We start from the raw sequence: 21,837 nt of genomic DNA, 5'->3' as shown, positions 1-21,837 counted from the left end.
GGAACGTAGAGACTGGCATTTGTCATTTCTTGGCTCAGCTAATTGGTGGAGGCACTGGAGAGTCATTGCAGTGCAAAGTGGAAGGGACTTTTCCGTTGATGTCTGACTTTGCCCTTCCTAGAAGTTGGCAACACAACTCAAATTCCTGTATCCCAATCCTGTATTACAGGAAAAAAAGTGGTGTTGTGTGTGGCTGAACACGCATGCATGTTCAGGACAGAATGACATTATGTAGCACCTGGCCAGACGCTGCTCCTCTCTCCTTTCATGCAACAGAGAGAACAGGGCATCCTGGTGGACATTTCTCCATTCACCTTAAAGGAAGGAAGGGCAGAAAATGCTTGCAAGGAGTCTGAATTCTTTTTTGCCATCTCAAACATCAGATGGCACAGCAAAAGGCTGGAACACAGTCCTATCTTTGGAATATTCTCAAGCTTCTTCATGTCATTTTTTTTTTATATCAGTACAAAAACATGCGTAAGTTATCAAAGCTGCTCCTCACCCCATCTTCTCTATATTCCTTAAGAATAAACAACTAATCAGGGTGCAGTGAATTGCCCCATGCAGAATTAGCACAGGTTTACACGACACGTCCCTCCTCTACTTCATGTGTGAGAAGTAGCATCCCAAATAATGAACCTCCCACTGCCCTGTGGGAGTCATGTCATTGAAAACCCAGACAAACGTGTGACTCTGAAATACAGCAAGAGGAGTAACCACCATTGCAGGCTGCAGTGCATCCTCATGGAGCTGAGAGGGACTCTGCAGTCTTGGATTGCAGGGACCTCTAGGGATCATCTATTCCAACCCCCTGCTAAAGCAGGTTCCCTGCATAAGTTCCCTTTGTAAGTTATGCAGGGAAGTGTCCAGACAGCTTGAATATCTCTAGAGAAAGAGACTCCACAACATCTGGGCAGCCTGTACCAGTGCCCTGTCACTCTGAACAGTAGAAAAGTTCTTCCTTTTGATTGTAGTAACTTTCTGTCTTTCAGGATTTTGTCCATTGTCCCTTGTTCTGTTGCTGGGCACCACTGAAAAAAGTCTGGCCCCATCCACTTGACTCCTGCACTTTACATACTTACAAACAATGATGAGATGAACCCCTCAGTCTTCTCTCATCCAAGTTGAACTGTCCTGGATCTCTCAGCCTTTCTTCATGTAGGAGATGCTCCGAGCCCCTTTTGTTTACAAGTTGAGCCTTCTGTACTGTATTACCTTAGTTGACAGGACTTGAAAGTCGAGAGCTTTGGCAGAAGAAGCACACCAAGTACAGTGTGTTATCACAGCCCTACATAAGTATACATGTACATATGTGGGAGCTGACTAACTCAGCTCCCATTCTGTGACCACAGCTGATATTTCCCGAGGACCTCAGAAAGCTCATCCTGGAGCAGACACTTATTAGCCAGCTGAATAATTCTCTCATCTTCAGACAACTCAGTTAACTGTGATGGGATCCTTGGTGCCCAGAGCACACGCAGGCACCTATTCTCAGATGGCTTCAGCTGTGAGCTGACTCCCAGCCCATTTATTTGCCTAAAAATAGAGACCAGTGCCATGCAAGATTTGGTGCAATCCACTCGTCTCCCATCTGTTGCTCTAGAAGAAGAGAAGTCTGTCCCAGATCCTTTGTCAACTCTGCCAGGCCCATGCAAATACCTTGTATGGATGCTCTTGGCTTTCTCAAGTATCAGCGAATGTATCTGTTTAGGTAAATGAGTCAAACTCCCCTGCTAATTCTGGATGGCTGTGGGAGGCTGCAAATATACAGAGTTCTAAACAGCGTCACCACTGTCATTGCTGGATGATGGAAAATCCCAGACAATATTTATTCTGCAGCAGATGCCAGCAGGAGCACTGCAGAACTGTGTCAGCTGGGGGTTTGTCTGGCTGCAGTGCCTCACAAACAGCAGCAGGCAGTGAGGCTTTTGCAACGTGAGCACCTGAGAGCTCTGCCCAAGATTCTGCAGCCTGCTGGAGCCATGCTGCCTCTGCCTGGGACACCCAATTACTTGATAACTGTCATGACTTCACAGAAAACTAGGAGTTAGCTGTAATTGATGTTGATAATTAAGACTATCGAGAAACTAGACACACTGAATGCACTTTCTGAGTGTTCATTCTTGTGCCTGTGGTCCCGTTTTCTAGAAGCACTGCAATCCATGACACTTCTGGTTGATTTTTAACAAACTATCTGATACATGGGCGGAATACTTGGCAGGGTTCCTTGCCCTTCCCTCGGTTGGGGTAGCATGCCTTTCAGTCCATAACATGCACTGCAAAGCCTATTGGTGGCCTGCAGCCACTCCCCTGCTTGCAGAGGGTGTTATTGGAGGAATTCAGCCTTTGCGATGGGGTCATTCAGGTAGTTTATGCCTCTCTGGATATTAATGGGTACGTGTCATTGCTTCACAGACCATAGGAAGCTGTTTGCTCAGGCATAAAACTTAGTGTTTTCTTGTTGACGCAGAAGAGGTTGTTTGTGCTTTGTTAGGAGCTGACATGAAACCGTCTGAACTCACTTGACAGCTCTCCCTTGTTTCTAATCAGCTTCACTTCAGGTTTTATGTAAGTGCACGATGAGCAAAGCTTCAGTCTGAAAATCTGACTGGGGAGACTCAAGTTCTCATAATTTGTATCATTTGTGGAGCTGCCCAGAAACAACCACTGGTCCAAATCACTCCATCTGCAGGGCCTTGGGGGTCCTGCCTTCCTCTTCCCCTGTGCTCCCCACTGCTGCTTGGGTGCCAGCCTGCACCCTGTGCACTTATCTCTTGTGGCTGGAGGACGGGAATGGTGCACTGTCAAAAGCTTCTGATGATTTTTCAAGGCCAATGGATGATCAATTCACTGAAGCAAACAATAAAAACAAAACTCACCCTCTGCATACTCCAATGACAACACCCACGTTAAAGCTGCTGGAGAAATGGCAAAGCTATTCACTGGATCGCCACCAACTGCTGCAGGCAGACCCCAGAAATTATATTACAGAGATTAGCATTCAGAGCTGACTGAAGGAGATGTTTTTATCCTTCTCTGAAGACCTCTTGTTGCCTTCTCCTTTGCTCTGCAATGGAATTATATTCTCCACCTGGTAGTATTGATGCTAAGGGAGAGGATGTGCCCTGACTTTAAATCTACACCACTGCAGTCAAACAGATCAGAGAAGAACCACAGATCCTCCTATTTCCTTCCAGGAATGAACATATCCACTGCTACAGGAAATGAGAGTTCTGTCTTCAGCAGCATGAACTGTCAGGGGGCAGTCAGTTCATTTCATGAGGACAGGAGATTCAGGCAGAGCTGTTGATTTTGCTTCACTTTTTCTTTGAATTGTGCTAATGCAGCAATTTTTTTTTTCCTTTTTCCTTAAGATATTTCTAGCATAAACAAAGTATGTTTGTGTATGTTATAATGTTTTCACTTATAAGACTTTTGTTTTAGAAGATAATACTTTCCAGCAGTAGTTATTCAATTGTTCTCACTTGTAAGAATATAGGTAAAATATCAATACTCTGCCTCTACTCTGGTTTGGGAACTTCTGCTGATTTGATTTCCATAATGAGCTCTGTTCTTTATAACACGATTCTAACGTACACTAAACCTTTTTCTCATTTTCAGTCAGTACAAAGTATAACAATGTGATCAGCACACTAACCAATGTAAATGTTGAACAACAGAGTAGTGGCAATTAATTTTCACTCACCCTATGGCCACTGAAATCAATGGCAAGTTTCCAGTTGACATCAGCAGATCAAGAACAGAGCCAAAACAGCTTGAGTTGCTAATCAGCAGGGAGACATAGGTGTTCCTGAAGGTCTCTAAAAGATAAGAAGCATACTCACTTCTAAGTCCTCTAGAGCATAATCTCAGGAAAGAGTCCGGTCTTATGGCATTATCTCCCTATGGACTGTACAAAATGGGAAGCTCAGGTGCAGAGCTGCTGCTCGCCCTGAGAGGCAAAAGCATCCCTGTCCAGCAGAACAAGGAGCTTGTCTTTGTGTTCATGCCACCACGAGCTCTGCTGGGATAGAAGGGCTTTGTCTGCACCTGGACTCAGAAGGACAGGGCACAGCACATGGCAGTGGCCAGCCACAGCTGGTGCTCATCTCATACAGCTGAGACTTTTTTAGAATAAAGGATTAAGAATGTCCAAAACATGAACAATGTGAGGGCTAGCTTCAATAAGGTTAGAAGATGATTCCAGCTGTTCGGGGCTGGGAGCCTAAAAAAAAGCTAAGCATGCCTCCCGTAGTCAGTGTAGCTCCAGACACTTGGAAGCAAATGGGTGGATTGAAGGAGAGGGCAAATTTGTGGCTGGTGCTAGATAAAAAGGACACAAAGCACTGCTGCAAGCAAGGAGAGAAAGATTATAAACCTTAAAAACAACCTTCAGGAAACTCGTGGCTGCTGTTCAGCTGTTAGCTGCTGGCTCCTTTGTTCTGCTTTGTTCAGCTTTCCATCCTTTTTTTTTTTTCCCCCCCTCAACAAAAACACTGTGTACATAGGGGCCGCAGGAGGCAGCAGCAGCCTCTCTTGGCATTGCTCTCACATTCTCCAGAGAGAGAAGCAGCAAAATGACAGGACAGCATGTACCCTGCCAGCCACACTGAGGACTTGAAAACATGTTTGTGTCAAGTCAGCAAGAGGCTGCTGAGCTGGTCACACCACCGCCCTCCGTCTCTTCCTCTCAAGGCTGCTCAAAGGAGCAGCGTCAAAGTCCAGGCCCATGCTCGAGGCAGGCACAGGTGCTGCTAGCAGTTTGATCTTGACAGTGTGGAGCCGCTTGCCCCACTGTAACCAGTACACCCAGCTCACCCCAAAAACAGCAGGAACTGCCTCTCTCCCTGCCCCAAGTTGGAAAGAGCTGCTCAAGTGGGTGGCAGCCACCAGGCAGGACCTGATGCTGGCTAACTGCAAACCCAGCAGCATGGCCAGGTGATGTGTCCCCAGCCATCTCCAAAGCTTATGAGGATATGGGAAAGACAAGGATGTTAAAGTGACACAGAATGTGCAACCCCATGACAGACTGGGCCAGGCTGGGCTAAGGCCTACAGCATGGAAAGATCCATGGATGATGAAGGTCAGGTGTTGGTGGAGCTTCAACCAACTGGAAAGGGAAGAAGAGAGAAAGCTGTCTGTCCACCCAAGCAGTAAGGAACATTTAGCTGGACAGACCCAGTTTCAGGAGGCTGGGTAAACAAGGCCCCGTGGCCTGCAGAGCCAAAGAGATCGAGAGGCCCCGTAATCCAGCAGGCTTCCCTCCACCCTTGCTAGAAGAGGGAGCAGATACAGAGAAGATCTGGGGTTCGTGAGCCACCCTGTGTCAGGGTTTTTAATGTTCACAGAGTGCCTAGGTCAATCCATTTTCTTCACAGAGAAAAAAAAACTACTGCTAAACTTGTTTTAAAAATACGAGCTTCAGGTAACTGCATTATGCCGCAGGGAACACAGTTTGAAAGCAGTCCAAAAGTCACACCCAAATGCACAGCAGCTAACACACACAGTGAGGTGATGGCACACAGCTCTCTCCCTCCCATTTGCATCCTCCAGAAAATTCAGCCCCTGAGTGCTGGAGCGCACACTCAGAAAAACACTGAAATAATTTGTAAACGTTGCCTGTACGATCAATGGATATTAAGATGTTACAATCACAAAATAAACAAGAGAGTTAAGCAAAGTAGATCATGATAACAAAAGAGAATAAATGGAAGGCTTACCCTTAGTTGGGCTCACCACAAAACACCAGAAGGAGGAATCTCCAGATGAGATCCTTTCCCACTGGTAGCCAGCTCTTAAATAGGTCTAGGAGAGGTGCAGCCAGGCTCCACCCCTTCCGGCAGCACAGGAGAATTGCCTGCACCTGTGCTCCTCTGGCTGGCTCATGGCTCGCCTCAGGTGATCAATCAGAAGTTCAGGCTGTGACCATACACTGCGTTATCAACAGGACTGGGAACACCTAAATGCTATTGTGTTAAACCCTCCAAATAATTTCAATGCCAATCCAACCCAAATAGTAAAGCAACTGGCTCTCAGTTTTATTCTGGAATGTCACACAACCCACAGATCACAGCATACCTGATTGCATTAGGGAACTTTAAGACTGGGAAAATGCAGCAGCACATTCTGTACTGCATCTACACAGCAGCTGCAAATTATACAATCAGTGTCCTGATATATGAGCAAACAGGTGTAAATATAAAAGTTAATTGTTCTTCTTTCCAGATGGTCAAAATTCCGTCAGTTGAGAAGAATCTGATTTGGTGTGTGCATGGACCTGTGTAATTCATTTCAGATTATTTTTAGCTGTTCTTCTCTGTAGCAAAAAAGCTGCCCTAAGCAAAAGCTACCAAAATACTGTAAAGGTGAAAGAGAAAGTTATCACTGAAATTCTCTGGATTTATGATAAAGGAAAGGCAAGGCTATGGGAGAAATGGACCTGAATGACATGCTGGAATTTCCAGCAAGGCTAGCTCAGAGCTGCTGGCAGTGAGAGATTTGTTCAGTGCTGACCCAAGCAGACAGCATGACCTTGAGTTCATGAGAGCCATGCACACTGGGAAACAGCAGGAGCGACTCAGAAGTGTTGGCTCAGCTTTAGTAGGTAGGTGTAATTCAATGGACTTCTCTGTAGTTGGCCCTATTGGGTGATTTTTCTCTGCATGGATGTTAAAATACCTCTGTTACTTTCTGTCAGAAAACAGCTTTGTACTGATCACAGTGTCTCAGCCTGGATCTCCAATGTGCTGCATGCCTGTGGCCTGCTAAGGTACTGGCTTGCCCTTTTGCAGCACCTCAGTTTTTGCACGGCTTGAGCCAGAGTCCGTGCATTTATAAGTCCCACTATTCTCTTTCCTCTTTTATGGGGCATTATTCTGAAGCAGGCTTGCTACTCTTCTGTTCTTGCTTGTTTTTCCTCAGATCTTAAGAGTTATCTGTTCTTGGCCCCTCACCAGCTGGAGGGTTTTGTGAGGTTATCAGGAACAGGTGAAGATCTCTTTTCTTGATCAAACTTGTCTGCATTCAACATCCATCTACCAAAAATAGACAGCAAGCTTATTGCTGTACCCAGTGCAGCTCGCTGTTGACAGTCACTATTGACATAATCTAACCCAGTGCTAATTGCAGTGTAAACAGCCTAGGAACCATATCAATTGCACTGATAAAAGGCTGAAGTGCAGATGTATTCTGGTACCAAGCAAAAGGCTGGTAGCAGCATCCCCAGCTAGCCCTCATTGGAAAGAACACAGCAGTTCACCAGTGGTGTAAAAATTATCCTGTGCCCCTCTGTCCTTGTTTTAAATGCCTTAATTGTAATTTAGCAGTGTTTCATGGGGTGCCAGTGCAAGGCAAAGGGCTAAGGAAATGTTAACTGTATATTAAAATCAAACAGGTCATTGGAATGCATAGTAGTCTTAGTTACCTTTCCACTTTATGTGCTATGAAGCTTAAGGTGCATTTGGAGAAATGGTCAGGAAAAAAAATTTGGAGCAGCCAACAAATTTCATCTGACAGTTGCTGTATATAGCAATCTTTTCTGACCCGCTCACTCATCTGCTGTAGCAGAAGTTCCTGCCGTTCCCAAATAAAGACTGTGGTAGATCTTTCCACTACTTTAATATAATTCTTAGGGAGGTTAAGGTGTCAGGCACTAGCTAGGCTTTGGCATCTCTGCTAATAGCATGTTCTGCACTGTCATTTAGTAGAAGTGCAAACCCTAGGGAGCACAGGGAAATGCTACTTCCATATCCTGAAAGTAAATGGAAATATTGCTGTGTCTGACCCATCTGTATCTTGCAGCATTTCAGAAAAGCAGCAGCAGCCCATCAAGAGCCCTGCAAAGCTTGGAGCATGCTGAAAAGCTAGCATGCCTCCTTGGCTTTTCCAAGTATAATAAAGGTATATAAGAGCACAGGCCACCCCAGACTATTTCAATCTTCCTTCCAATCTCGAAAACTGAACTTTTGTATATTTAATTTACAGGCATTTGTCCCACGGGCAAAATGTACTGCCAAAAGTTGTAGTGCATTTTGAAAGGGCATTCCTATAATATGAAGGAGCAGAGTCTCTGTGATCATTTTAATTGGCCCAGCAGTACTTTCAGCTAAAAGTAAAGCTGCTGCCTTTCATGGCAGACCAGAATCTTCCCTCTACCTCTAATAATTGTGTTTCTGACATTTTATAGAAATAGTTGTCAATCTTGCTCTGGTTGGGAGATATAAAGAAACTCACAATCACAGCATTTGATTCTGTCAGAACTGGAGTATAGGCTGTAACAGATTGCCCCATGGAAAGAAGTGATCTTTCAAGATGGTAAGTGATTTTGAAGAAAGAAAATTTCACTAATGCCAAAATTCCTGTAGAAAGTATTGGTTTCAGCCCTGACACCCTGACTTGAGTTGAAAAGTTCTGTTATGAATTAGAGCAAAGATTTGACTGGAATATCTCTCCAAGTCTCTTTACATATGAAGAGTCAACTGCCTGAACTCTACAAGTACTTGAAAGGAAGTTGTGGCAAGGTGGATTTTGGCCTGTTCTCCTGTGCTATTAGCTATAGAACTAGAGGGAATGGTCTCAAGTTGCACCAGGAGAGATTCAGGTTGGATGTTAGGAAAAATTTCTTCTCCAAAAGAGTGGTCAGGTGCTTGAATGGGCTACCCAGGGAGGTGGTGAGGTCGCTTTCCTTGTAGGTAATCAAGAAACCTTTAGATGTTGTACTAAGAGACACGTTTTAGTGTGGGAATATTGTAGATGGCTGGACTAGATGATCTTGGAGGTCTTTTCCAGCCTTGGTGATTCTATGAATGAACTCATGTGCCAATGCACATACAGACCATACAGTCTGCTTTCTTCTAGTCAGCAGTTTTGGTCCTAAACTTTTCAAGATGATTCAGGCAGCAGCAGCATCCTCCACACTGCCCTGGTGCCAAGGCCATGTAAGAGCATGGGAAGGGCTGCAGCCAGCTTGGCTCCTTCCCTTGCTGGCTTGTCAAGCACTGAGGACAGAAAGAGACTGAGATCCTGGCTACCTGTTCCATGTGGTCCCAGAGCCCTATATTTATTATCTGGGCTTTGAACCTTTTCTTCTTTATAATATAAGCTTGTCTCAGTGCACTAGTGTACTTAATGCATGCTATCAGAGGAGTGAGGGATGTGAAATTAGCACCAGTTGTGCTAAAGATCTGAGACTTACTATTGCTGCCATTCAATCAAGCAATAGACTCTTACCAGGTAGCCTGTGTTTGAAGGAGGATTTTGTACTGTTGAGTGTTGAGTATTTAAAGCAGGACTGTTGAGTATTGCTTTAAAGTATCAGTACGGAGTAATGAAATACATTGTGCTCTAGGACCATCCTATATGCAGACAGTTGTATACAAAGTCACCTTTGCAGAGAGAAAACATACTTGCCTCATTTTTAAGCCTTGTGCAACTCTCAAGGTCTTGGTAGCTCTGCACACAGTGGGACACAACAGAGAAAATAGCTTTCCCTACCTACCATCTAGGAGCAACATTGGAAAAGTAGCCTGTCTCAAGGGTGACTCACTTGCTACATGCTGAGAAGGAACTGAGTAAGATGAGCTGCTCCCTCTTGCAATTTCCCGAGTTGCCACTTTGCAGTCTCTGGCTCCTCTCCTTGGCATGAGATGGGCATGATCAGCAGCAGTGCAGTAGAGCTTCTCTAGTCACGCTGTTTCAGGCTCACTGTCCTGGTTTCTGAAGGCTGAAAAATGTGAATAGTTGTTTAAGATTTTGAATGAAAACACAGTCCTGAACACTTTTAGATTGATTTTGGTTTCACCTACATGCTTTCTCCATGGATAAATCTGTGGAGTTTTGAGTCAAGCTGGAACAAGTCAGACATCAAATAGAGAAGGTTTCAAATTATTATAAGAGCAGTATACAAAGTGAATGTCTGTGAAAAACTGGATTATGGCTCTGCACTGGCCCACAAAAACATGTGGAGTGTCTCTACGTCTATGTTCATAGATGGAATAACAAAGTATTTGGCTTAAGAACGTCTCTTCTTATGCACCTTCTAAAAATCACCAGGTTGTTTATTGACAAGTCACTAATGGAGCTGTGGGAAAGGGTTGCCAGTGGGAACAACAGTTCATTGTTTGTGCTCCTGTGTGCTTTAAATATTCTAACAGGCTGTGAAATGCAGTGAAAATTTCTCAGACATGATTACATTTTTACTGAGAAGACAAATAGCACAAATAAATAATGAAGAGAAGGGAAAGGAAGGCAAGGCAAGGCAACACCAAGCAATGCTAAAACTAATTTTCTGTTATTTTAGCTCATGATTAGGTTCAAACTTACAGCATAGGGGTTGCAGCCTGGTCTCTTTCTATTTCCATTTGCAGCCATCCAATTTGTTGCAGCTTTGGAAACATACAGGCATGATCAGAAGTTATATAACAGCATGAATCTCCAATGAATCTGCACTAAGAGTAATAAGACTGTGCAGCCAGTAAATTTAGCAAATATCAGGTGCCCCCATGCCTCACTTGGGCAGCTCCATCTAGTGCGCAGAAACTAGATGTATTTAGTCTTACTGTCACTGCAGTGAGATTTAAAAAGAAAGAAATGTTAAAAGGTAGCAAATAATAAGTTTGCTTACTGTTGTTCTTCTAACTCAAACAACAGAACCAATTAAAGTGCATCAATTAGTCTTTTTCTTTCTGTAGTGGGGATGTTCTCCAGTGTTTTAACAGCTTGCAAATTCCTATGACTATAATCAGCCTGATCCCACTGTGCTCTCTGTCACATCCCACAATGGCTGTAATCTGGCACCTGCTTGGGTACAAAGCTTGGAAGTGAGGCTGGGTGCCTGCAGAATAAAAATTAAGCTTGTTCAATGTGAAGAGGGAGGATCAGGGGGAATTTAGGAACAGTGGTGACAGTCTTTTTTCTTCTCTCTCAGCAAGAGAGTCCTCACTAAGACAGGTCAAAAACAGTGCTATTGTTCTGCCTTAAACCTCCCACTTCCAGATGCAGAATATCACATCCTGAAGCCACCAGCATGAGTATGCCTGCAAAGTAAAACCAGGCACCCCCATCTGCCTCTTCTGGAGGGTGCAGCTAGTCCTGCTGTCAGACTGTTCAGAAAGAAACAAATATTTTCTTGCCTTGTCCAGCTGGCAAGTCCTTTTCCCTATTCCTGACTTACACAGATGCATTGCTTAGAAAAGCAGTGGCTTTATATTATGTAGGCTTTCCCAGTCCCTCAAAATTCACTTTAGAAACCCTTCATCATTTTAGTAAAGTACAGGGCTTGATTGGCACTGAGGGATGCGGTGTGGTGATGGCACTCAGCAGGTCAGGTTGGTGGCTGGACTTGATCTTGAAGGTCTTTTCCAACCTGTGTGGTCCTATGACTCCCCAGTGACTGTGGGACTGCTTTTGATATAGATGTAACACTTGTTAGGCCTGTTACTAATGGTAAGAGCTCTTATCACTGTGCTTTCTGTCAGCAAAGTGATTTATAATACTAAATATTCTGAGCATTTCTTTGGGTGCTGTTCTTGACACCTTGCAAAGCACAGAGACGCTGAACAGCTTGGCTGCTCCTGTACAGATGGGAAAAGCCCAGCAAGATGTGGGACCTCTTGCAGAGAGTTAATAATGATAGTAAGGAACCACTGCATCAGCCAAAGATGCAGTAAGAAGTCAGGGGCTGCTGGATTCTGATGATGGGCCCAGCTCACCTCCCTTCTATCAGAGCCCAGAGTTATCGGAGTCTAAATGAAGAACAGTGCAAATGGACTGCATAAAACTAAAATAGGGAGTAAAAATGAGTTTTATCAATAGGTCAAATTATACATTACTGTTGCTGCAGGATACCTAGAGTGCACCATGCATTTCTTCCCCTGCACTGGAGACAATGGCTCTGCCAGGAGAAACTGTTTTGTGGGAAACAGCATCAGCAGGTTCAAAGGCACCAAGCAGCTGACAAGTGTGAAACAGCTCAGCCCAGTTTCCTCAATGTGAAAACACCTTTCAGTTAAGGTGGAATTCTTTTCACCTGTGCTTAGCTGCTCAAAAATGAGCTATCTAGTCCACATTAATAGGTTAGTATCCTTTTGTAACCAATGGACAGAAATTTTCGTATTCTTCACAGATTCCACCCACAACCATCCTGAAGGATGTGTGTATGTAAGTGAGCTGACACAGTTAAGTCCAGGGCATCTGCCTTTTCCATATCAGGATGTGAATTTAATGCAGGTCACGATGAGAGTGGAAACAGAGACAGCATCTTCTAAAAGCTACCAAGGCAAGGCATGAACAAGAACACACAGAATTGTCAGTGCTGCAGATTTCAGTCCCATTCCTATACTAGGATGGATAATGGAAAAAAATACTGCAATTAAAAAGAATAGTATTATGACAAAACTTTAAGGTACAGACAGGTGTAGTGAACAACGTATTAATCCCAAATTCAGTACTGATCCATAGGAAACTACTGCAATCCTGACTGTGGTCATAATACAAATCAGTTTGCCCATTTCTTTCTGGGAAAGCATTCCAATGACTAATGAACACACTACTTTTTGACAGTATCCTCTTACTCCTAAAATGACAGCTAAAGAAAACTGCAGTGAAACAGTATTAAGGGCTGCTCAGATTGAATCTAACCATATCAGACAGTGGAATAAATACTGATAGAAATGGAAGCATCATTGCTTGGGTTGTTCATGCTAGGCTCAACAAAGCAGTGAGGGATGTGTTCATTTGGTTGTGCCTTTCCAACTCTGCTTCTCCAAGGAGGCTCTGAGGAGGGCCAGTGAATGCCAGCCAGCCCTCAGGCCACACAGAAGTGAAGGTTTGTGTGAGCACAGGGCCTGCAACTCCATGAAGACGCAGGCAGCAGCAGGGCACTGGCTCAGTAGATTATTCCTTCTGGTTCCAGCAGCAAGTACTTCTTCATGGACAGTGGGATGGAGAGCAAGGGGACGCCTCGGTGGCATCGTTCTGACAGTGTCATCCGAATAGCACATCTGCATAAGTGCATGAGGGACCGTGGTGAATTGCTGCACACACTGAATAAGGAGTCGTAGAAATCCTGGTGCCGCTGTAAAACGCAAAACAAGATGAGTGGTTCAGGGCACTGAGCTTCTCTCTACCTCCCAACACACAGATCTCACCAGGAGGGAAAAGCCCATAGAGCTGCCCTGGTATGTTAGTCACTTTCAAAAGCATACTCATTTTCCTGTGGCCAGATAAGAACAATAAATATCAAGCTTGGATTTTACTCCTTTGCAACCCAGTAAGAGCTTACCTCAAAGACATCATCAGGTATGGCCGCTTTCCACTTTGATGTTGATTTGATGTGTTCATAGGTGTTGACGACCACCTCCACAGCCCTGGGGTAGGAATGACAGGCTTGTAGCACCTGTAGGCAGGATGTACAGGGATCATAAGTACCACCAAGAACCTGGGGCCAGCCTGTCTGCTTGGTGAGAAGAGCATAAGGACACACTAAAATGTACACATTTAAAACATAGGATAGGATGCAGTTGGTGCTGGAAAAGACAATCCCATCTTCACTGCTTTGTTCTCACTCACATTCATGGAGTAATGCTTTGCATTCACACCATACTACGTACAATTTTGACATACACCATAGGCAGACTTCCACAAACAATGCTGTAGAGCACCCCCCTGGGTTAAACATCATGCTGCATATTGTACAGATAGCAAATTATAGATCGGATCTGTGCCCCACTCCATGCAATAGGGGAAAGATGGAGGCAGGAAATGGAGACCCTAAGTCTGGCTCTCAAACAGACTGTAGAAAAATTTTGCTACAGAACCAGGGCAGCTCAGTCTAGGCTCAGGAGGGTACAGCCAAAGTTTTGGCAGTTTTTCAAAGATTTCTGATTGCTTGGCTTGTTGAAATCTTGTGCTTACAATGGAGGAGAAGCACAGTTATGCTCAGGGCAGAGATGAGAGAATGAGTCCTGACCACAGCAAGCTTACTTTGTTGCTTCAAGTAAGAAACTACAATGCTTTGGGTATTGAAGACCTTTAGAAATTCTTTGGGAGGGATCCTGCAAGTATTGTTTCTTTTCCCATCAGCTATGAGCTCAGATTTGGAAATTCCCCGTAATTTCTCTCATTCCCAGGAATAAGCCAAAACATCACTGAGATCCATCTCAGTTTGAATGGATTTGTATTTTTAAAGGTCAGAATGGACAAACTGAACTGTCTTATCTTTTTTCCAGTCTTTGATAGAAGCAACAAAATATACATTTCCTACAACCCAGTTAAGTATATTTGGAGCAAGGTTTGATGAAAGCATGTAGATTTTCTGAAATGGTAATGTCAATGGTAATGTCAGTTCTGAAAAATTGAGCCAACATTTAGACTTTGTATTTTCAGACTGATTGGGAATGAAAATTGCATCTGCATCAAGTTTCTGTCATTAACAATGATACCAGTCTTACAACAGGTCATCTCACAAGATTTTGGGCATTCTGGGACTACAGTTCATAGGACTCCTGCAAATCCCAATATTATCAGACTCTGAGGTTTGGCTCTCTCATCTCTCTCCTGTTCAAGTCATCCTCTCTCTCCATCTCTTTGCTCTGTACAAAACCATCTTTAACCTTGTGGAACTGCAGGGGATATATCCTGGCTGCTCCATGATTCAGTAGCAGCTGGTAGCAGACATCAGGCTGGGCAGCTGGCCTCACAGATGTCACTTTTATGATATACTGTAGGGGTGCACAGCCATTGACATCCATGACGTTGGCTTCTGCTCCTGCTTCCAGCAGCATGTGAAGCAGTACATGATCACAGTTCCAGGCAGCTTTGTGGAGTGGAGATTTGAAGTCCTCATCACGAGTGTTCACTTCAGCTTTGTAGTCTAAGAGCATCCGGCAGATGAGGTGGTGGTCGGGGCTGTATGTCTGGTCCTTGTAGTGAAGGGCCCAGTAGACTGCACAAGCCAGGGGGGTCTCCATGTGGGCATTGAGAGCATCGACCTGCGCCCCTTGTTCCACATAGAAAGCCACGAGCTCGGGGATACCCAAACGCACAACAGTGTGCAGAGGGGTCTCCTCATCTTGGTTGTTGGTTTTTATGTTCACGTTGGCTCCTGACAAGGAAAGATTATGGGAAACAGTCAAGGCAACAAAATCCTGGTTCAGACACCTCTGTGCTAGAGCTGTGCTACCCAAGGAGATGGTGCGGATGGACATTTATCTTGAAACATGCTTGTAGTAATGCAAATAGTAAGAGATGTGGATTCTGCATTTCTTAGGCCTCTGGGAAACCCTTAAAATCTTCAGATTCTTGGATTCCTTTCCCAGTGTCATAGGTTGACCCTGAGCTGATAGAACACCTTACCTAAACATAGTTTTGGAGCAGCATTCAGGTTCAAATCTATTTCTAAAGTGCTTTCTGCTATAAAGAACCAGGGGAAAAATGAGATCACTACTCCTATTCCATAAATGATATTTGAAAAAGGAAGGAAGGGAGGAAGGGACGAAAGCAGGGAGGGATTCCCTATTTGAGGGTCTAGTCCTGTTTCTGAGCTGCTAACAGGGCTCAGGTTGGAAATTAGAAAAGATTTTTGTGAAAGAGTGATGGTACATTGGCACAGGTTGCCCAGGGAGGTTGTGAAGACACTGTCCCTTGAGGTGATCAAGAAGCGTGTGAATGTGGCACTGAGGGCCACGGTCAGTGGGCATGGTGGGGTGGGTTGGGGTTGGACTAGATGATCTTAGTGGTCTTTTCCAGCCTTAATGATTCTTCGACTCCGCAGTGTAACAAGTCTGCTTGCACCTAATTTATACCCCTGTTGCTGAAGCAACATCGCCATCTGCTGCTCAACACGAGAGCTGCCGCAGGACAGACGGACGGACAGGCGTGGGCCCGGAGCGTTGGCGAGGTTTCCGCCGAAGCAGCGCAGGCCTCTGGGCTCCCGCCCGCTCGGCAGGACGTTCCCTCGTCCCTTCCAGCTATCAGCAATTTGCTCTAAAGAAATGCAAATTACTGAGGGAAAGAATACTGAACACTGCTTATTAGAACAGAGGAAAGGTTGGCAAGACCCCATTCCCTGGAGCAAAGAAAAACTGCAGTACGAAACATATATTTGTAGTGTACACATTGTGTGTATACATACTGTTACATATCAGGGTACAGCAGAGCCAGCAGGCTGGGGAGCGCAGGGGGTTGTTCCAGTGGTGGAAGGTGTGGAAGTCAATGCTGGCAGCTGGGTGGCCGAGAGCTGCTCCTCGAACCCTGAGCTTTGGCAAGCAGTTGATGAAGCGCTCATGCAAGAGCAAGAGCAAGCTGTGTGGCCGCTCCTCTCCAGCCAAGTAGCCCTTACATGGCCAAACTACACTAAGACTGAGGAGTAATGACTGAGAGGGAGACAGAGGAGTCAGAAATTACCGCTGGGCTGCGTGCTAATCCCTTTAAACCCAGCTGGGTGTTGCTCACGTTACATGTGCATGAGTGTATCAGCAACATAAGCTCGGAGGTGGTAAACAAATCTGGGAAGAGCTCTGCCTGGCTGGCCGGTTGCCCAAGCCAGAAAGGGCTGAACTGCCTTTGCCTGAACTGACCTGGTGTGATACCACCGCGTGCAGATGGTGGGATGGGAGGTACCTCTGGAAACCTCAGCTCAGGGCATCAGCAAACACCTGCTGACAGCTTTTGGGTGGTGCTGCATGTACACACCTGCCACGATTTGCTCCAGACTGTGCCCATTTTTGTTTGTCTGCTTTTAGCTCACATAGAAATTCAAGTTTACAGAGTGCTTAGGAAAAGAGGGTGGCTTGCAAAGCACTGTTCTTTGCTTGCTGATAGGTGGGTGGAGAAAGCCTGCAGAACACATTCTTTCATTTGCTGCATTTTGTAACAGTACATTCGACTTTTAAGCTTTTCCATGGTAGCAAAAGCAGCTCCTGCTGTCAGGCCTTTTTGCTTTGGGCAGGATATAACTGGCAGCGTTTATTTTCCTTTCTAACAAACAAAATAATATATATCTTCTCAGCAGAAGTAATGCAATGTGGTTATTCATTTGTGGTTTCCGATCCCCTTGCCCACAAATCATACTTGGTCTCTGCATCTCAAGAGAAGCTTTCAATAACAACATATGTAGCAAAAAGCTAAAGGTATTTGTGTTTGTTGTGGCCCAGTGTGACAAATAAGGGAATCTGTCCATTTGTAACTCAGGACTCGGAGCTGCCTGACTTTGCTATACCCTTTATATCTGTCTTTAAAAGTCCAGAGTCAGCTTCCTTGTGTTAAGGACACAGTAGAAGGGACATCAATATATTTATCTGTGAATTGCATCTATTTATAGCTTCATTTGCTACAGCCAATCAGAGATATAATATATCTAGCTTCAGGAAAACAAAATCTTATATAATAGCCTTTTTCCCATATATCCTACAGAGATGTGAGAATTTGACTGCTGGCAAACTAAAGAGACAGTATGAAAAACGACACTTCTTTTGTCAGGGCTAGGTCTTAAAACACAAGTGGGTGAAAGAATTTATGGAGAACAAGGAAATTTCTTTTGGAAGAAAGAAGAAGATAGGGGTGCACTTTAATGTGAGAGCCTTTCAGTAGTAAATTTAGATGAGAAAGACAGAAAAAAAAAAGTAGAGAAAAAGAATTCCCTGATTCAGAGGAGCTCTGCTGCTGGGGACTGATCAGGCAGTGGGCTGGAATGGGAACCAATCCTGGAGCAAGGGCTGGTGGCCATGGACAGGGAGGGAGAGAAGAAACTTCAGCTGGTCAAAGAGATGGGGAAAAGGAGTCAGAGATGAACAGGCAAGTCAGCTGTGGGTGGGAAGGATAAATATACAAGGTCTTGGAAACTTGCCTCCTAGGAAAGACCACAGAAACCATCCAGAACTTTCCCTTACCTCTCCAAATCAGCTGCTGGGCACAAGGAATGGAGGTTAGTGTTGTACAGAAGTGCAAGGGCGCCTGCCCACTCATTGAAAAGCAGTTCAGCTTGGCTCCATGGTTGCAGAGGATCTTGAGACACTCAACATTTGCTGTTTCACACGCTATGTGGATTGCAGCTTTCCCATTGGGCCGGCAGTTGATCGTAGCTTTGTGATTGAGCAGGACTGAAAGACTCTCCAGATGCCCATACATGACAGCCAGATGAAGTCCAGTTGCCCAGGATATTTTTAATTTGTAACTAGGCAGCCAGTATCCTGTACAAAACAGAGAAGTGTTACCATCCTTGGCTAAGATTTTCCTTTGCATTATCCATCTACTGAGAATAATTGAGGAGGAAGGGAAGATCGGAGCTTTGGTTTAATTTGCTGTAATTTTACCAGCTAGAGTTTAGTGCACACAAAGTTCTCTCAAGCATAACTTCACTTTCATTAGGTACTTCCACTGTGTGTGCTGAATAGTCTGCCATTTGGAGTGATAATTCCCATGTAGATGTACTGAAGGCAGCTTTTGTTTTTCTAGTGACCTCTGTAGACTGAATAATAATCTTTAAAAAAAGCTCAGAGCATTTGAAATACCATCACCCAAAAAATATGTTGGAAATGGACTCTTCAGTCTGCCAACAGCTGAACAAAGGTGGTATTGGAATAAGAATGTTGAATCTGCTTAGGGCTGTGACTAAATGAATAGCTCATCCTGCTGTTTCTGCATGGGACACTGCCAGAACACATGTTCAGGGAGCTGGATTTGTACTCCCAGTGATGCACTGCATGAAGATGATCTCCAACAATGTGGCAATGTGGCAAAGTCCCTGCCCTTCTGCCAGCTATTGCCCATAAGGGGCATGGAGTGAGGAGTTCTGATGCTGGTGTGATTTACGTGAAAGAGCCAAATAGAAGCAGGTGCAGTTCAGCATGAAATTTGGTTCAAAAATGTTCAGATTTTTGTCTGAAAACTTCACAGTATTCTTATAAACCTGTGTAAGTACACTTAGAAACATGTATAAGACCAAAGAACTTTAATATTTGTTCCCAAGATACTTCTACATGTTCCATGACTGTATAGAGACAGTCTTTGAAGTGATGACTATGATCAGTTGCTTTAAAAAAGAAAACTATGATAGTACTGTGCAGAAGGTCAGGAGAAGACTAAAACTTCATTTTTATCCTTTTCTATATTTATTTTTGAAGTATAGCAGCTGCTTTTTAGCTAGTATGTGCCCATAAAATGTTGTTGGTTTAATTTATCTCCTCGGACAAGTTTCTGGTAAACGTTATTATTTAAAGTACTTTACATAATAATTTAAAGTAAAGGAAAGTACTACAGATGTGTAGTGAGGCCAAATTAATTCAGACCTTAATTTTTGAGTCTTGAGCTCTGTATTTTCCACCTTCATTTCAGACAGATACATTTACAGTTTAATGTGCACTATATTAGATAGGAAGAGAGACGGAGAGAGGAAAGAGGTAGACAGAAACAAACTGCTGTTGGCAGAGAGAAAAACTTTTTCATCACATGCCCCCAAGCTTGGTGCAAAGTAGGTGTGCTATATCCCAGAGTCCACGCACACAGCATAGCAGGTTTCTTTAGTCATTTCCCCACCTAGATTCCCATTTTGCTCTTCTCCTTGTAACCAATCTGATCCTACACTGAGTTCAGCCTTGGGGGCCAAAAATATGCATATGTGAGCTATAAATGATATGTAATGGTAGGAAAGTGATCCTTAAAAGCTAAGTTATCCCATCACACAGCCATAGTTTTCCTATCTGAGACCACCCTTTATCTCCTTTATGCTGTTGTGAGTGAATGGTGCCCGCAGAAGGAGCATCTCCTACGTCCTCTGCCCAGAGCCAGAGACATCCCTGATCCCAAAGGGATGAGACCTGGCACTGGGTAGGCAGCTGCAACAGCCCATATGGGGGCGTCTTTCAACTCACCTATTTGTTGGGGTGAAAAGAAGCCATAGTCTCCAAAAGGGGACCTTTTGTAAGAGAGGCAGCAAAGCCCCTATGCCACTGGTGGCTTCTTTCCCCTTTGTATCTTGGGGCCGTGGCAAAGCTCAACCTGTTAGAATACTTAACAGCATTCGCTCCTCAGGGAAATCCTCCTCCCAGAAAACAAAATTTGCATGATAGCTACTGGAGAGCCTTCTGCAGATACACTGCTGTGATTTAGGCCATGGGGTACATTTATCCCTCTACCATTTGAAAAAAGGAGAGACTTGTCCAAAAGAGAGGTTAGTACTTCTTACTGAAATATCCACAATTAAAAATCCAAGCATTACTTCTGTAGTTTCAAACCACAACCAAAATGCATTTTAGCCAGCTGAGGACAGAAGAAAATGTATTTTAAGGTACATTCATCATTGTGTGGGTTAGTTCAGATGCTGTCCCCAAGGGAACTCCTGGCTGAATCATCCTCACCCTTATGTGATCAAAAGAGCAGAGACTGATCATTAAATATCAGGTAACCACAGGAAAAGAGAAGAGGAGGGATGCTGTCCCTCTGTTATGCCACAGAAAAAAAAAAAAAAGGATATTTGCTGTGCTGCCAAGACTGGTATTTATCTCCATGCACACTAAGCTTCTGGCAAAAGCTGGTCATTACTGTCTTCCAGATACCCATGAGGAGTCTTTTCATCAAGTAGGTAACAAAGTACGTTGATTTTAGCAGAAAGCAGATTTGTTTCATTGTTTTAAATTATAAGTTTCTGGAAATTCTGTATCTGACAGCTGGATTGGATTTGGTAAATTCCAAACCAGGTGGGAAGTCTTGCCTGGTTATGTTGTTTCTCCAGATGACTCCTCTGGTTTGATGAACTAGCACATCTTTGCTTTCTGTGAGCTTGAAAAATACAGCTTCTCCCCAGCAGCAACATTCAAGCCCTCAGGATTTCTTTAGATCCCCTAAGCTAAGCAGAATTCATTGCACTATTGAAAATTGAAAAAGGAAGAGATTAAATATTTTGTGTTTCTAAATGTTCTGTTAATGTGATGGAGAACGTGCAAGAAATTTGTATACTTCACTTCATGGGCGTGTGCTGGGCTTTGCACTCAAATCCTCTGTGAGGAAATAGCAAAGGTCTCCTCTTTGCAGGGCTCTCTAGGGCTGCAGTAGTGCCTGGGAGGTGCAGAGCCTGGTGCTGCTCTCTGGCCTGCCCTCTGCCAAGGCCGGCAGCACAGCTCAGCTCTCCTCCGGCAGTGGTGTGGCCACATGAGCCTCCTGACACCGCTCCCTGAGAGCCACATTATGCTGCAGCTTTCGAAGGGACACAAGGCCACAGCTTCTGGAAAACTCCCCAAGCCCACCTACTTCCTGCCCTGTGAACGCTGTCACATTTACCTTGTTTGTAGGATGCCAGAATCAGATTCTCATCTTCCACTTCAAACACCGTGTCCACATCTATTTTCTTTTGGTTCAAGAGCTCTTCCAGTGTTTCATAGTCATTGGACTTCAGGGCTTCCAGAAAGTTCTTTTTCACTAATTTTGCAGCTTCAGCTCGAGTCATTTTCCCCTGAGTATTCTCTCCTTTTTCATATGCCTCCTCCACCTCCATTTCCAAACGTATCTGTTTGTGCTGTGAAGAGGGGTACACTGAGGTCCCTATAGTGCGGTTACATGCTGAAGTTCCTGAAGACCAGAAGGTAATTTTATCACTTGGTCATGCTGATCTGCTTGTTCTATTTATATGAAGAGCATTTCAGGCATCAAAATACCACTCTTAGATATCACCACACTCTTTTTATGAAAGTGAGGACAGACTTACTAGCAATAACATCAGAAAAAACAATTTCTCTACAGGTTTTATACACATTAAGCTTCATTAACCACATGGTTAACCTCTGCTCCTGCCATGTCATATTAAATGACATTAGTCCTGGGTGCTGTTTCTCAGCAGGAGAAATACAC

General features: G+C 44.2%; 1 protein-coding gene across 4 annotated transcripts in view; it reads right to left on the bottom strand.

Annotated features, from left to right (window-relative positions):
* Nucleotides 1–6,017: 6,017 nt before the first annotated feature.
* ASB4 (ankyrin repeat and SOCS box containing 4) overlaps nucleotides 6,018–21,837 on the bottom strand; it is a 31,774-nt gene continuing 15,954 nt past the window's right edge. Inside the window, exons 2-6 of one of the 4 annotated variants that reach the window (XM_052692406.1) lie at nucleotides 21,271–21,558; nucleotides 17,886–18,185; nucleotides 14,610–15,100; nucleotides 13,280–13,393; nucleotides 6,018–13,072 (exon numbers count right to left, since the gene is read on the bottom strand). In XM_052692406.1, coding sequence (XP_052548366.1) covers nucleotides 12,884–13,072; nucleotides 13,280–13,393; nucleotides 14,610–15,100; nucleotides 17,886–18,185; nucleotides 21,271–21,484 — 1,308 coding nt within the window. In that variant the 5' untranslated portion in view covers nucleotides 21,485–21,558 and the 3' untranslated portion in view covers nucleotides 6,018–12,883. Of the gene's footprint in view, nucleotides 13,073–13,165; nucleotides 13,211–13,279; nucleotides 13,394–14,609; nucleotides 15,101–17,885; nucleotides 18,186–21,270; nucleotides 21,559–21,837 lie in introns of those variants that run through there. The other 3 variants (XM_052692409.1, XM_052692407.1, XM_052692408.1) reach the window with 3 other exon arrangements.

The sequence above is a fragment of the Tympanuchus pallidicinctus genome, unplaced genomic scaffold (assembly GCF_026119805.1).
Source record: "Tympanuchus pallidicinctus isolate F22 unplaced genomic scaffold, pur_lepc_1.0 scaffold3, whole genome shotgun sequence".
In the NCBI taxonomy this organism is placed as follows: domain Eukaryota; kingdom Metazoa; phylum Chordata; class Aves; order Galliformes; family Phasianidae; genus Tympanuchus; species Tympanuchus pallidicinctus.
This window is presented reverse-complemented; position numbering and strand designations above follow the sequence as displayed.